The sequence below is a fragment of the Eublepharis macularius genome, chromosome 4 (genome assembly GCF_028583425.1).
Source record: "Eublepharis macularius isolate TG4126 chromosome 4, MPM_Emac_v1.0, whole genome shotgun sequence".
Lineage (NCBI taxonomy): Eukaryota > Metazoa > Chordata > Lepidosauria > Squamata > Eublepharidae > Eublepharis > Eublepharis macularius.
The window spans coordinates 142,306,629-142,320,649 of NC_072793.1; the positions used below are offsets into that span (position 1 = coordinate 142,306,629).

Consider the following 14,021-nt stretch of genomic DNA (forward strand, 5'->3'; position numbering starts at 1 on the left):
GAAAGTGTACTGCCTGCCCTATATTGGAGTTTTATTTGGCTAATGCTATAAAGTTGAAATATGAGTCTCTTAGTACAGTGTAAAAAGGACAGGGCCAGTGACATCTGCTTTATTTTAGTAGTACTAAAATTTTGGCACTGAATATTTATTTATTTATTTACTTATTTTTATTTATTTATTTATTTATGTTATTTATTTATTTACTTATTTACTTATGTTATTTATAGTTCTCTTTCTCACTGAGGTTTAAGGCGGAACACACAGTTTAAGTTAATACTGTCAACAGCTGGTACATTCAATAAACAATGCAAAGGGGTGTGCAAATGCAAAATTTGCAGAAATTTGAAAACAAGCAGAGTGGCAAGCTTGCCCGGGAGAGTGGGGAGTCTCTTGACCTTCCCCGTAGGCAGTTCCCACAAAGGCCAAGTGGTGGCAGCAGGTGCAAAGGAGAAGGAGCAAAAGCTCCTCTGAGGGTTGGAGGGGGGGCATCACATGGGTGGCACATGGCAGGAGGAGACGTGAACTGCCACTAGCCTGGACACCCCAGAGAGCAAGAAGGGGTAGTGCGCGTGAGTCAGTGGAGCTGTTCCGCCACACTAGTATCTTATACTACTGCTTCATAGGATCCAAAACAAAGCCTTTCACGCTGTACCTAAATCCTGTGCAGTGAAATAAACCTCATTACTCCCCATGACAAGCAGAAGAAAGAAAATTATTTGAAGTCTGTCAATATGTGCATATTTTTGGTTTATATAGGCATAGAATTCAGCTTGCCTTGGCATGGATTCTCTTTTTTAAAACAAATAGTTTACTCATATAGTTTTGTAATATACTGTATTTGCTTGAAAGGAATATGATATTTTAAGTTTGGGGGGGGCATTACAAAATGTGGGAGCGGTCATCAACTCACATGCAAATTTACCAGTATATATGTCCCCATACTTGCTGCTTCTGCTGAGAGTGGGCTGCTAATCTGACATCCTGCAGAGGGAAACAAGTCGGTTTGCCTTTCATTATGTGGGTCCTGCAGGTTGGAAGATTTGTGGTGGAGACATTTGAAAGCATGGAGGGAGGTCAGCCTCTACATCAGCTGGGGATGAGTCTGGGAGCAGCCCATGTGACTCAGTTGCTCTGCATAAGGAGAAGCTTTTCCTGGCTTGGTGCACGAGAAGGAAGTCAGGAAGGAAACAGAAGAAATATGACTTGTGCTGGGCAAAGCAGAGTTGAGGGAAGGATCTGCAAGAGCTACAGACACAGAGGGAGAACAAAACAACTTCACCTTATATCATCTGTTAACCCCTGGAGTAGCACCAGGAGTGTCAGCAGCCCCAACAAGCACCAAACCCTGCAAAGGCATGTTACCTGAAATAGTTTCCAGTGTCTGTCCTCTGGTCACAAGAGGCGTCCCTCTGAGCAAGTCCAGAGTACAGACCAGTGCCTCTAGTGCACATACCAGAATCTTTACAGCCATGTATATACCAGGGTCTCAGATTGGAGAGGTGGAGGAGCTGATGAGTAGAGACGGAGGATTTAACTGTGAAACAAAAGTGGTTTATTTACAAAGCATTGAGAATTGAGGTAAATGAGCACACACACACTCCATTCTGCAGTACATCTTGTGGTGGAGAGTGCTCTCAAGTCATTGTTGACTTATGGCAACCCCTGGTAGGGTTTTCATTGCAAGAGTAACAGAGGTAGTGTGCCATTGCCTGCCTCAGCAACCCTGGTCTTCATTGGAGGTCTCCCATCTAATTACTAGCCAAGGCTGACCCTGCTTAGCTTCTGAGATCTGATGAGATCAGGCTCACCTGGGCTATCCAGGTCCGGGCGCAGTACATCTTAATGCCTACTAAATCCTCACCAAAATTAAAAGTAAGGAACAAGCAAAGATTTAGTTCCTCCATATATCAGAGATTTTGAAGTCAGCAGAGATTATGAATTGTGAATCTCATAGTGTACATTTAGATGTGAGTGCAGAGGGAAATCATCATACAATCTGCCCTGAAGCAGGAGTGGGTAGGGTGCTTTCCACTGGAATACCAGCAGAATAGATTGAGTTCCTCAGAGGGAAAAGACCCCCAAAGGGAAAAAAAGATAGTAGGCAAGAAGGAACCCTTTGTTGAAAGAAGCTGCAGCTGTAGCATGGTGAAATAGTGCCCAGAAAGCACAAGCAGTTTAGGAAGATGAAAAGAGAGAAAAAGGACTTAGAGTAAAAAGTGAGAGCACAAAAAAGTGAGGCTAGTGGGCTCTCTCAGAAATCTGTTTTTGGGGGTCCCTATATATAAGGTTTCCTGTCATCAATGTAAATGAATTGTTGAAGGCTTTCTGATTGACGAGCCATGAGAATGGCATGGAGGCCAAAGTCTGTATACCTGGGATTTGAGGTTGGAACTTTCCATTCCCTAACATCCTAGGGGATAGCACTATGTTGTGAAAAGAATGTAATATCCTGAGAAGATTGTTAGACTGTAAGGCTTAAATCCTGGCTCCTTTGAAAAACAAGAGAAATTAGATCTATACAGTACGTACATATCATTATCAATTGTGATGCTACTGAGTTTTGTGCTAACATGTTCTCATTTGGTTTGGTTTGCAAACGCTAGTGTTGTAAATAATGGAAAGAGACTCTTCTTTTCCTACGTCACCTTGGAAAAGTTGATTACCATTTTAGATCAGCGGTTGGGTGGAGTGTAATGAACTGTGGTCAGAGTTCCTGGTTTATTTTAGGGGTTGTGGCATGGAAACCTTTTAAGTTCTTTATAAAAATACAACCTATCTGTTTTGAAAAGATTAATCTTTAGTGTCCTGGTGCAGGACAAGTGGCTTGATGACAGAGGGGGGGGGATGTCTGATAAAGTAAGTGGCTGTTTCCTATGTTCTCAAGGTAGTGAAGTCTTCTTCCCTTTGTGTAGGCGGAGGTGGGAGCCGCCTCACGCTCTGTCTCTAAAGAGCTGAATTCTTCTGGATGTTATGAGTCCATTGGGGGGTGGGGGTGTCCTCTGACCCTAAGCTTGTATGTCACTGGGTTAGAGGTGACACTGAGTACCCTATCTTCCTACACCCATGCGACTGCATTGTTAGCAGGCTATTCTCTGTGGATTTCAGTTTCTCCATGGCAACTTTGTATATTAAAAAAATGGCTTCTGTGTAGTCACAGGCTACTACAGTGACCTTTGCATAATGCCAAGCTGAGAAAACACGGTTCATTAGCAAGCAGAGGACCTGCAATGGCTGCAAAGAGCTGTTTTTCTCAGGACTGCCCAGTGAGAGGAGGAAGAGTAGGTGGCAGGTGGGGATGAAGAGGGGGGAATGGGGCTGGAAGGGGAAGATGGAGCTGGTGGGAGGGGATACCTCAAGGAGACTGGCTGGCCAATTGTTTGGGAGGCAGTTCTAAAATTCTTTCTCATTGTTTTTATACATTGGATTATTTTTTTTAGAGGGTCATCTTATAATCAAAGTTGTCTTCCCTTTGAGTAAATACAGTACAACTTGCAAGTCTACTTTAAACAAAAATTGACAATAAATAGTGGTTCTGGCAAAATATTTCACTTATTAAATTGAGTGAAATTGTTAATCCGTTACATTGTGCTTTTCTATGGTTTCACTTATCCTGTATCTGATTATAGAGACTTCAAGAAGCAGAGACTCGCAATCAGGAGCTCAGCCAAAGTGTTACCTCTGCTACAAGACCCCTGCTGCGGCAAATAGAGAACCTACAGGCAACCTTGGGAGCACAGACTACATCTTGGGAGAAACTAGAGAAAAATCTTTCTGATAGGCTGGGTAAGGCAAACATTTGTCAGTTAGTAGGAAGATCTAAGACAGTTTTTCATGTAATGAGAACATCAAGAACTTCCATGTAACATAAAAGTAATAAGTGGAATTTTGATTAAAATTTCTAAAAAATTATTTATGATCTTGTTTCAGATCCAGAAAATCTATTCTTGTGTTCATACAGCTGTTTACATGCACACACAAGCTCATTATTATCATTAATGATAGTAATGACTTATTTATAGCCCACCTTTCTTACTGAGAATGGCTTAAAAATATGAAAAGCAATTCAGTCAGACAGGAAAGATCTCCAATAAACAATGCTGCAGGACTAGGATTGCAGAACTGAGGAACTGGACTCTGTGCTTTAGTAATCTATTAATTTGACTGGTTAGGATCTGCACGTGCATGATCAAAAAGGACTTCCATAGTCAGAGCTTGTGTGTGGGTTCCCAATTTTTATCCTGCAGTAACAAATACTGCTCCACAAGATCCCGGATTTTTAAGAACAACCTAGAGAAGTGTGCATACAGAAAATTATCATTGCATACTTGTAACAAACTGTATAGGGGTTTTTTTGGACCCTGGCCATTATAAATGAGATTTGATAAAAGCTAGGATTAGGGGTAATATATTGAAAATGGTGTGTGTCTAGTATGCTAAATTACTTTTTAATGGAGGAAATAAACATTATATAATCTGTCATTCAACACTGAATCTTCCATCTGGCTAGTAACATCACAAACATCTCTAAATTGACAGAAAAAGCTAAATATTTTCTGCTGTTACTCCAAGCAACCAATATCTAAATGTTAACGTTTATTAGAATGATACTTTTGTTTCTTTGTTATTAGGAGAATCTCAAACAGCCCTAGCAGCGCAGGCTGAAAGAGAACGCGCTGCTACAGAAGAACTTCTTTCCAATAAAATCCAATTATCTGCTACTGAATCACAGAATAGTCTCCTCAGGCAAGAAAATAGCCGCCTTCAAGCTCAGCTAGAAGCAGAGAAAGCCAGGCTCAAGAAGCTAGAAAATGAAAACAATCGGTAAATTACTTTTTAAAATGTATACCTTCTCTAAAAAATATACATGGTTTGAGTAAACAGGGTGGAATTGTTGCATTATCTGTTAATTTCAAAACTAGGGATTTAAAAAAATTCTCTTGGGAACATTTGATCTAAAGCACTAGAAAGAGTTGTATCATTAACAACTGACAACAAAATAAAGGTTGGCCTGATACAGAACTATTCCGGATGCTGTGCATTTACCAATATACAATGAATACACCAATCTTCCTAGCAAGTAAACCTATATGTAGTAAAGATTGCACAAGTTGGTTGCATATTTCATTGATGACCAAATTGTGGCAAAATGTAGATCATACAGGTGTGTATGCTTATGAGACATTCCTGTATACTAGTATTAACGTTTTTTCATTATGTGGATAATAACGAGAGAGAGACATGGAAATAAGCTCCCTTTTCTATAAAACTCTGTTGTATGAACTGATAATAGAAGTAAAATTTATTGATTTTTTTCTACAGACTTTCATTCTTTCTCTTTAACGCAGGTATGAAGTTGAGTTAGAAAATCTTAAGGAAGAGTATGTGAAAACTGTTGAAGAGGCAAAGAAAGAAAAGGTTTGTTTAATTTCTTAATATAATATTGGTGGTAGTGGTGGTGGTGGAAAATGCTGTCAAGTCATATCTGACTTATGGTGACCCCTGGTGGGGTTTTCATGGCAAAAGACTAAGAGAGTTGGTTTGCCATTGCCTGCCTCTGCAACCCTGGTCTTCTTTGGCGGTCTCCAATTCAGTTACTAACCAAGACTGACCCTGCTTAGTTTCCAAGACCAGGCTTACCTGGGTATCCAGGTCAGGGATAATATGATGTTACTTTAGTATGATACAGGTCCCATAGAGTTAACATTACTATGTTACTTTCTTTAGATGCTGTTATCTACTCAGTTAGAAATGGAGAAAATGAAAGTAGAACAAGAAAAAAAGAAAGCAATCTTTGTACAAGAAACAGCAAGAGAAAAGGTACTTTCCCATTCCTGGATCCAATTCAGAGTAAACAGTAATGAGCTAGATGATCCAGTGGTCTTACTGCTATAAGTCGGCTTCATGTGTTCTTATGGTGCTTTGTTTTGTGGACTTTGTTTTTCTGGGAATCTTCTTTCAGTGACCTAGGTCGTACTTTTATGCATAGCTTGCTTTTTTCCTTGGTTATATCTTTGGTTCTCTCTCATATTTTTGTCTTGATTACAACCTTTTCTATGGTACATTCACTGGGGCATCATTTGAGCAATTTTAATCCATTTATTTTTGCCAAGGGCCAGATTGCCACAAGGAAGCAATCTTCAAATCATGAATTTATTTAGAATGCGTGGGTTTTTTTGCCTATTTGCAGTGACTTTTGACAGCTAATGGAGATGCTTAGTTTTATAAATCTGTGGAGATCACATTTTTGAGTTTCTTTCATAGGCTCTTAAAGTGGCATACAGCAAATAGGCATTCAGCATAACATGAAGAAGTTGGCTTATGGGCATTCAGGTGCAAGAGTCTCATTGAATATATGCCTGAGATACATGCTTATAATATACAGATCATAAACATACCTGTGTAACTAAAATTATCTTGTCTGGAGTGCTCTTTTATGACCTAATTTCTTGCTTGTGGCTTAGGAGTCATTTGATGATCTTGTATCGTTACAATATGAAGGCTGTTATGTTGTTTAAACAAATTTGTCCATTTGGTTTGTAAGAGTAGAACTTGCACTTTATAGTAAGTGCAAGTTCTACTCTTACAAACCAAATGGACAAATTTGTTTAAACAACATAACAGCCTTCATATTGTAACGATACAAGATCATCAAATGACTTGATGATCTCATCCCAGTGCAAGCTCTCATCCCAGTGCAAGCAAGGAACGCATTTGTGTTCAGAAAAGCAGATTAACCGCTGCCTTTTTTTCTTGCTATTATGTGTTTCCCTTAAGGAGCGTAAATTATTCACTCCGTCAGCAACGGAAACAGTCTCAAGTACTCCAAGTCTGTCACGTTCAAGCTCTGTAAGTGGGGTCGATATGGCAGGGCTCCAGGCCTCCTTCATATCCCAGGTATTGTAACACATGTTTTTTGGCTTTGGTGCTTTTATGTGTATTTACTGTGGATCATGGTGTCTTTCTATTGGTATTTTAGTTGTATCCAGCTAAGCTATCTGGCAAACATGAGAACGCTTAAAGTAATTTTCTGCTGCATTGTATCTGATGGAATAGATGTGGGAATGCGGGTAGAAAACAGTATGCAGCAATATATAGGAACTAGATATGTAGTCATATCTAGAAACTGAATTGGTTCACTTTGTTCCAGTGGCTTACATTTGTGATAGTAAATGATTAGTCATGTAAGAATTCCATTTCTAATGAAATCTGACTATAACCTCTTTTACCAATTTCAGACAGTCCTGTTATTTGGGGTTAAATCCTGTTGTTTCTGGAACATTAATTTTGCAAACCACTGAAATGTCTTTGCTACTACTATTTCCTGTTTTGAATTTCCTTTTTAAAATTTTGATTCTCCCCTTCCAATATTTTCTTCAAGGACATCAAGGTATTGAATGTGCTCACCATATCCCTCCCCCCTTCTATCTTTATAGCAACCTGGTGAATTAGGTTAAAGAGACAGATATGTCAATTGGCCCATGGCGAAGCAGACATTTGGACTCAGTGTTTCAGGTTCAAGTCCAGTATTTTATCCACTAAGCCAAGTTGGTTTTTGACAGCTGTTTTTCTTCATCTCATTTTTAAAAAATTAACTATGAATAAAAAATTGTTGGGTTGGATCCCAAAGATGATTTATGCTATAAGAAGGTATTTGTCAGTACAACAGAGCTTTCCTTTTTTCCTCCTCTTGTTGCAGCGCACAGATCTCTTTGAAATGCCATTCCGGGGGCACAGAGAGCCCCTAAGAACTATGAGGGGGAAATAGGTCCACAGTAGTAGGAGGAATTGGTGAATATCACCCTCCTCTTTCTCTTAGCAAAAATTATTGTCTGGATCCAGCCCATTATTTTAGTACTGTATGTGCAAGTGCCATCAGGTTGCAGCTGACTTATGGAAACCCCAGAGATTTCCAGGGCAAGAGATATTCAGGGATGTTTTTCCATTGCCCGCCTCTGCATAGTTGCCCTGGACATCCTTCATTGTCTCCCATCCAAGTACTAAGTAGGGCCAACTCTGCTTAACTTCCAAGATCTAGTCTTAACTTAAATTCTTTCAGTACTCAATTTCACAGTTGTGACATGCTTTCCTTACAGGATGAATCTCATGATCATTCCTTTGGTTCATTGTCTACAAGTGGGAGTAATCTCTATGATGCAGTGAGAATGGGAGCAGGTTCAAGTATTATTGAAAATCTGCAGTCGCAGTTAAAATTACGGGATGGAGAAATTTCTCATCTACAGGTAATCTGAGTATTATATGTGCATGTGTATGCATGTATGTAGGAACATGTTTCAGCATGCACAATACTACTTACTTGCAATACATATACAATCTTCCCCCCCCCCATACTTATTTTGCTTGAGTTCATCTTACTTTGGCTGTAGTGTTAGATTGATGATAGTTTGGTGTTATCACCATTTTGGTTGAAAAAATAGACATTCTTACCCTACTTTGGAGGTTAGAAATCATGGTGAGCCACAGTGAGAAACTTCTTTTGCTAGTAGATCTTTCAGGTAAGTAGGTAGTTTTTGTCAAGCTGTTGGTGAGGAGTCACTTTCTGTCCCAAAACCATATCTGCATAGATTCTGGGTATCCTTTTTATATGCTTTGGCTTACTTTGCCTCCCCCCGTTACTATCACTATCTGGCAGGGTTCATAGATAAGGTATGTTGAACACATAGTGGCAGAAAATATTGGGTACATCGTGAAATCATTTACACTAAAAGTGACATTGATCTTATTGCCATTAGCTGTGTAATGTGACTGGTTGGCCAAGGCACAGGGAAGGAAAGGAATGGATGTTACTACTGATAACTGTTTCATAGCTCTACAAGTGTAGCTTTTACTGGATCTTTTTTTACATTGGGAGCAAAAGAGTGCTGGACTTTGGTTATCTTTACAGTAGCCTGTTTCTAAATGGGCAGGCCAAGCAAGTGATTTAAAGATGAGCAGCATCATGCTCCTGTCTCGTCCCGTGTACAGGTGATTGTAATCGGTTTTTTTAAAGCAGTCTTGAACATTAAGTCATCACAAAAATGTCCTTATAGTATAGAAATCATTAAACCATTGCAGGGTAGGGTGGCTTGCTATAGGGGATCCTAAATATAGAGAGAAAATCCCACCTTGCTTTACAGTGAGATAGGCAGCCTATACTGCCTAACACACAATCTTGTTCCCGTATGGGTTAGTTTATAAGTAATCATTAGCCAAAGTGATCATGGCTGCATTCTAATGATCAAATCTGTCAGATTTTTAACTACAGAAGTTGTTAAGGAATAACAGGTAATAGGAGTGTTCTGCCATTTTCTGTGTTCTTCGAAATAGAAGCAGATTGATGAAATGGTTGGGGGAGGGCTCCTGCTGTGTACTGGGCTTTAAACTTTAAAAATATTCAAATAATAGGCTTTGGAATAAAAATGTTAGAGTTTGGAGACTGAATTCCTGTTGACAGAATTTCAAAAAAGAAATTCCAACCAGTCATAAATGGTGACTTTTGCTTTCTCCTTTCACTCAAATTAATGTACCCCAGATGAGTTGGCTAGCTTCTGATAATAATCAAACTGTAATTTTCTCAGAAGCTGAAGTTTCTGAATCGTCTTCAAGAGTTGAGTGTGTTGTGGTCTAGTCTCGAGGTTACTATGGATCAACATGGCTCGATTGGCCACTCAGTGTATCGTTCTATTTTTCAAAATTATGCTGGATCAAGAAATAATCCCTAATCTTAACTGAGTCAGTGTTCTTCTGTAAATAAACCTCAAAACCTAATGATGTAGTATTTATTCCCTCAGCTGGAAATTGGAAACCTTGAAAGAACTCGGTCAATAATGGCAGAAGAGCTGGTAAAATTAACAAATCAAAATGATGACTTGGAAGAAAAGGTAAAAGAGATACCCAAGCTACGTACACAACTAAGGGTAGGTAAATTTTATTTATGGTGAAACCTAAAATGAATACATATTTAATGTTAATGTTTCTATAATATGTATAAACTTAAAACACTTTTGAAGCTTCCGTGTATTAAATCAAATTCCAGCAATTAGGAAAAAATATGGATGATGTTTGGAAAATAGTTTTCTTTTTTTAAAGTAAAAATGGAAAAGATTGCTATTTAAGATCAGTAACAACAAACATCTGTCAGTGGGCTTTGCCATCTTGAAATGATTCACTCTTAATTATTCCAATGAAAATTGCTCATTGTTGCTTGTTTGTTGTACCTACACCTACATTAATGCTGACCTTTTTTTCAGTAGAATGGAGCATTTAATGTTCTCTGTGAACATCGAAGGAGATAGCTACTCTATCCTTAAAATACAGCTTTGATACTTGTAAATTCATTATTAAACTAAACATGAATGCTAACATTTGATTCCATCCTTTCTGACCCCTGCAAAAAACTTGAACTCTTCAATGGTTTTCTGTTGGGGAGGAGGTATACACAGTTTACACCTGAAAAGGCTTAATGGTAGGAAGAGAGAGAGGTGCTAGCAGCTCCGTTTGGTAATTATAACCAGAGAATGGGTCTCCGTTTCTCACATACACATACTGTTACACACCAACTAAAAAGAGGGAGGAAACAAACTTTTGGAAGTTTGGTTTTTGGCTCTAAAGCTTTCTTCCCTTAAGAAGCCGATCAGAGCCTTTTTAAATATGTTTATTTGGCAGTATGTATAATTTTAATTTTTTTAAAAAGCATACAGTTAGGCAGTTATATGCAGGATCCAAGTGCCAGATCAACAGTAGCATAAAATAATGGTTGAAGTAATAGGAGGTTTAATATTTTCTACATTTATAGCATTTTGACTGCTAGGAGACAGAAAAGTGTTAATCCTTTTGTTACTGTAGCTGCAAATGTTGAGAGCATGTTGGTAACTACAAGCCCATGTTGTTCTAGGATTTGGATCAGAGATATAATACCATTCTCCAGATGTATGGTGAGAAAGCAGAAGAGGCCGAAGAACTGAGGTTGGACCTTGAAGATGTGAAAAACATGTACAAGACCCAGATTGATGAACTTCTAAAACAAAGGCATAGTTAATTACTATTGCAATTGGAGCTTGAAAAACAATGTTGCATTAAACTGTAGGGAAATGTATGTAAATTGAGATGAATTATAAAGAATCTGTATTATAAAGTGATTATACTGTAGAGTTCTTACGTTAGAAGAATCATTATGCTTTCATGGTGGCCAGTTGTTGGCAGTTAAATTATTTGTTAAATATTTAAAATAAACTTTATATTCGTGGCTTTATCTTAATTCAAACTAAAAGGCAGGGTATCTTATGTCTGTACAGTAGTACATAAATTGACAGATAATATTAACTAATCAGTCAGCAAGGGAGTTCTTAATTACAGCTGTTAGGTTATGTCTGAAGAATTCCACTGATAACTATATGTTTGATATCTTGATTTTGATCTAAATGAAGGAACAGTATCACTTATTAAATACATTGATTTCAAGTGACATTATTTGAAACTAGACATGAGTGCTTTTAATATGTTAAACATGAATTAATACTTGGATTTGTACTATGACACCCTAGCCAAGTAGAGTTAAATGTTGTGTTGCCCACAAAGGCAGTTGTTCACCTTTGTCCCCAATTATTTAGAATTGTTTTATATTTTAAAAAAATCCAAATCCCCTCCTATTTTGTAGACATTTGGTTCCATTTCCCCATGGGGCTGCATTCCTAAAGCTAAAGGGGTTACTTAGTGTCTTTAAGGGCATTCAATTAGATGATAAACAATGTATTAATTTTTTGAGGAAGGAAGGGGGAAAGATGTTTATTTATTCACATTTTGAAACTGCTGCTCCTCTGTTTCCGTGATCTAATTCTTTAAGTGTGTGTGGATGGTCTTTAGTTTAACAGTGGATTAAATTGTAGATGCTTCAGGTTGTCTCCAGTAATTTAAAAATGATTTTTAGAAGGTAACTACCGTAAAATAGTAAATAGCACCTTAAGTTGCCTTTCCAGAAATTCAGCCTAAATGAGGCACCAAACTTTCAGTGGTAGATTCACAGAAGGAATTTGTTTAAAGTACAGTTCTACCTGCTGTGGTTAAAAAGATTCATTCCCATAAAATTAATTTTAAACAGCTGTTCTTCAGCTGCTTCTCCTTTTTTAAAAAAAGTTTTCCTAAGAATTTTGAAGTTTTTAAATGAACACCATTTGCTTATAAATAGACACATGAAATCCACTCTCTGAAAATATATTTGTTATCAAGTGATTCTGCTTACTTGCCAATTTACTGTACATTCTATATATTAAAACCTGAGAAATTTCTCCTAAGCCAGTATATCTGCAGAGTACTTTGACTTCTCCAGTCAAAAATGTCCTGCCTGTAAAAAGGGCAATGACTTGTATTTCAGGCTGTTGCCGGAGTGGGGAGGCAAGAAAGTCAGGCTCTGTTGGCAGAAACAGATGCACCTCCATAAAATCTCCAGTGGATCCAAGCCATAGTGTGGGGTGGGGTGGGGGTGGTTCTACTATATGCTAGCTTTTCTGTGTGTGGGAATTTTTGACTTGGTGAAGCACTTGACCAGATAATTCTGACGTGATACATCCTGACAGGCCTACACTGGGTGATTCTTCTGACAGTGGTAAAGAGAAGTTTGTATTTTTTAGCATGCATACATTCTAACGGAATTCTTTGGCTCAAAAAATTAGCAGTTGATACTGCTATATAAAAAGCTTGACTTATTTGTACCTTCAAATATGTGAACAGTTCTTGCAGTTGGCACTCCTCTGTTTGTATTAGGAACAATTTCTTTACTAAAAAATAACCCAAGGCTGGCATAATTTTGAAACTTTTGTTCACTCTCAGACACATACAATGTATTTAAAACCAATGAAAACGCTGAAAATATTAGTTTTAGAATCCAAATTTGGGTTGTGCCTTGCCATATAACCAGCTCTTCATCAGCATACTAATATCTGACATTCAGCAAGTGTGAAAGTATTTAAATCCATTTGCAATTGAAAATAGAAAATCACTATAATTGATTTGTGCAGGTTCTCTTAATCATTTTGCAAGCCAACAGTAGTAATCTTGTGTCTCTGTACCCTTCTTGCAAGTGTGAACATTATGTCAATGGCTCTCCCCACAGAAATGTGGGCATACTGGTGTGCTTTTGGAGGTTTTTTTACATCTATCAGTAGATACATAAAACTCTTAACACTCTTTTTGTGCATATAGAGCCATGGATGTTATCACCTTGTATTTGCAAATAGTAATTGGGAATGTGACCTTCATGGTATTGATGTGAAAAGTGATATTGCAAGAAAGGATTTTGTCGTAAATGGAGATGCATTACTTACATTAAACAATGTAATTAGACATCACAGTATATTGGAGTTTGATCCAAGGCTTACCAGATAAGGAATATTTAAATCCTGTTCCAGTTGCAAAGAGAAGAGCTTGCAAACCCAAGCAGAGATTCTTTTGAGTTCTGAACAGGACTTATAATTCCAGGAGGTTGGAAGTGGAATAAGACATATGAGAAGAAATGCTGTCTTCTACAAAACCTTCAACATATTGTTGGGAGCTGGTTATGGTACATAAAAGCTCTTGAAATAAGAAAATGGCCTCTGTGCATTTGGGTTGTGCACATAATCAAGCCGGATCCTTATCTAGTACCAAGTCTAATAATATTTAACTCTCATTCAATTACCTAAAACTGGTGCCAGTCCCTGTTACTAGTGTGTGGTAACATGGTTTTCCCTCTTGCTTTATATGAAATAGTCTTAAGAGTAAACAGTACATTTTTATCAAGGGCTGTAAATTAGTTTAAATAGAAAGTATGTACATTAATAATCTGTTACAGAAATGAAACCGAGTTGAACAATAATGTAAATATTTTAAACATGTTTATATCTTGGTCTAAATAAAGTATTTGAATTAATAGAGCCTTAGTCTTTTTACAAAATGCTGAAAAGGAATTCTGAATGAGATAATATGATGACAGCTGCTCTAAAAATAGCATACATTTTCAATGCTATGTTGTCTTCTAAATGTAATGCCTG

At 37.8% G+C, this 14,021-nt stretch overlaps 1 protein-coding gene across 1 annotated transcript in view; it reads left to right on the forward strand.

Moving 5' to 3' along the window:
- TMF1 (TATA element modulatory factor 1) overlaps positions 1-12,946 on the forward strand; it is a 32,775-nt gene extending 19,829 nt beyond the window's left edge. Inside the window, exons 10-17 of the mRNA XM_054976823.1 lie at positions 3,627-3,783; positions 4,629-4,821; positions 5,346-5,415; positions 5,725-5,817; positions 6,775-6,894; positions 8,094-8,240; positions 9,789-9,914; positions 10,892-12,946. Coding sequence (XP_054832798.1) covers positions 3,627-3,783; positions 4,629-4,821; positions 5,346-5,415; positions 5,725-5,817; positions 6,775-6,894; positions 8,094-8,240; positions 9,789-9,914; positions 10,892-11,035 — 1,050 coding nt within the window. The 3' untranslated portion in view covers positions 11,036-12,946. The remainder of the gene's footprint in view (positions 1-3,626; positions 3,784-4,628; positions 4,822-5,345; positions 5,416-5,724; positions 5,818-6,774; positions 6,895-8,093; positions 8,241-9,788; positions 9,915-10,891) is intronic.
- The last annotated feature ends 1,075 nt before the right edge of the window (positions 12,947-14,021 follow it).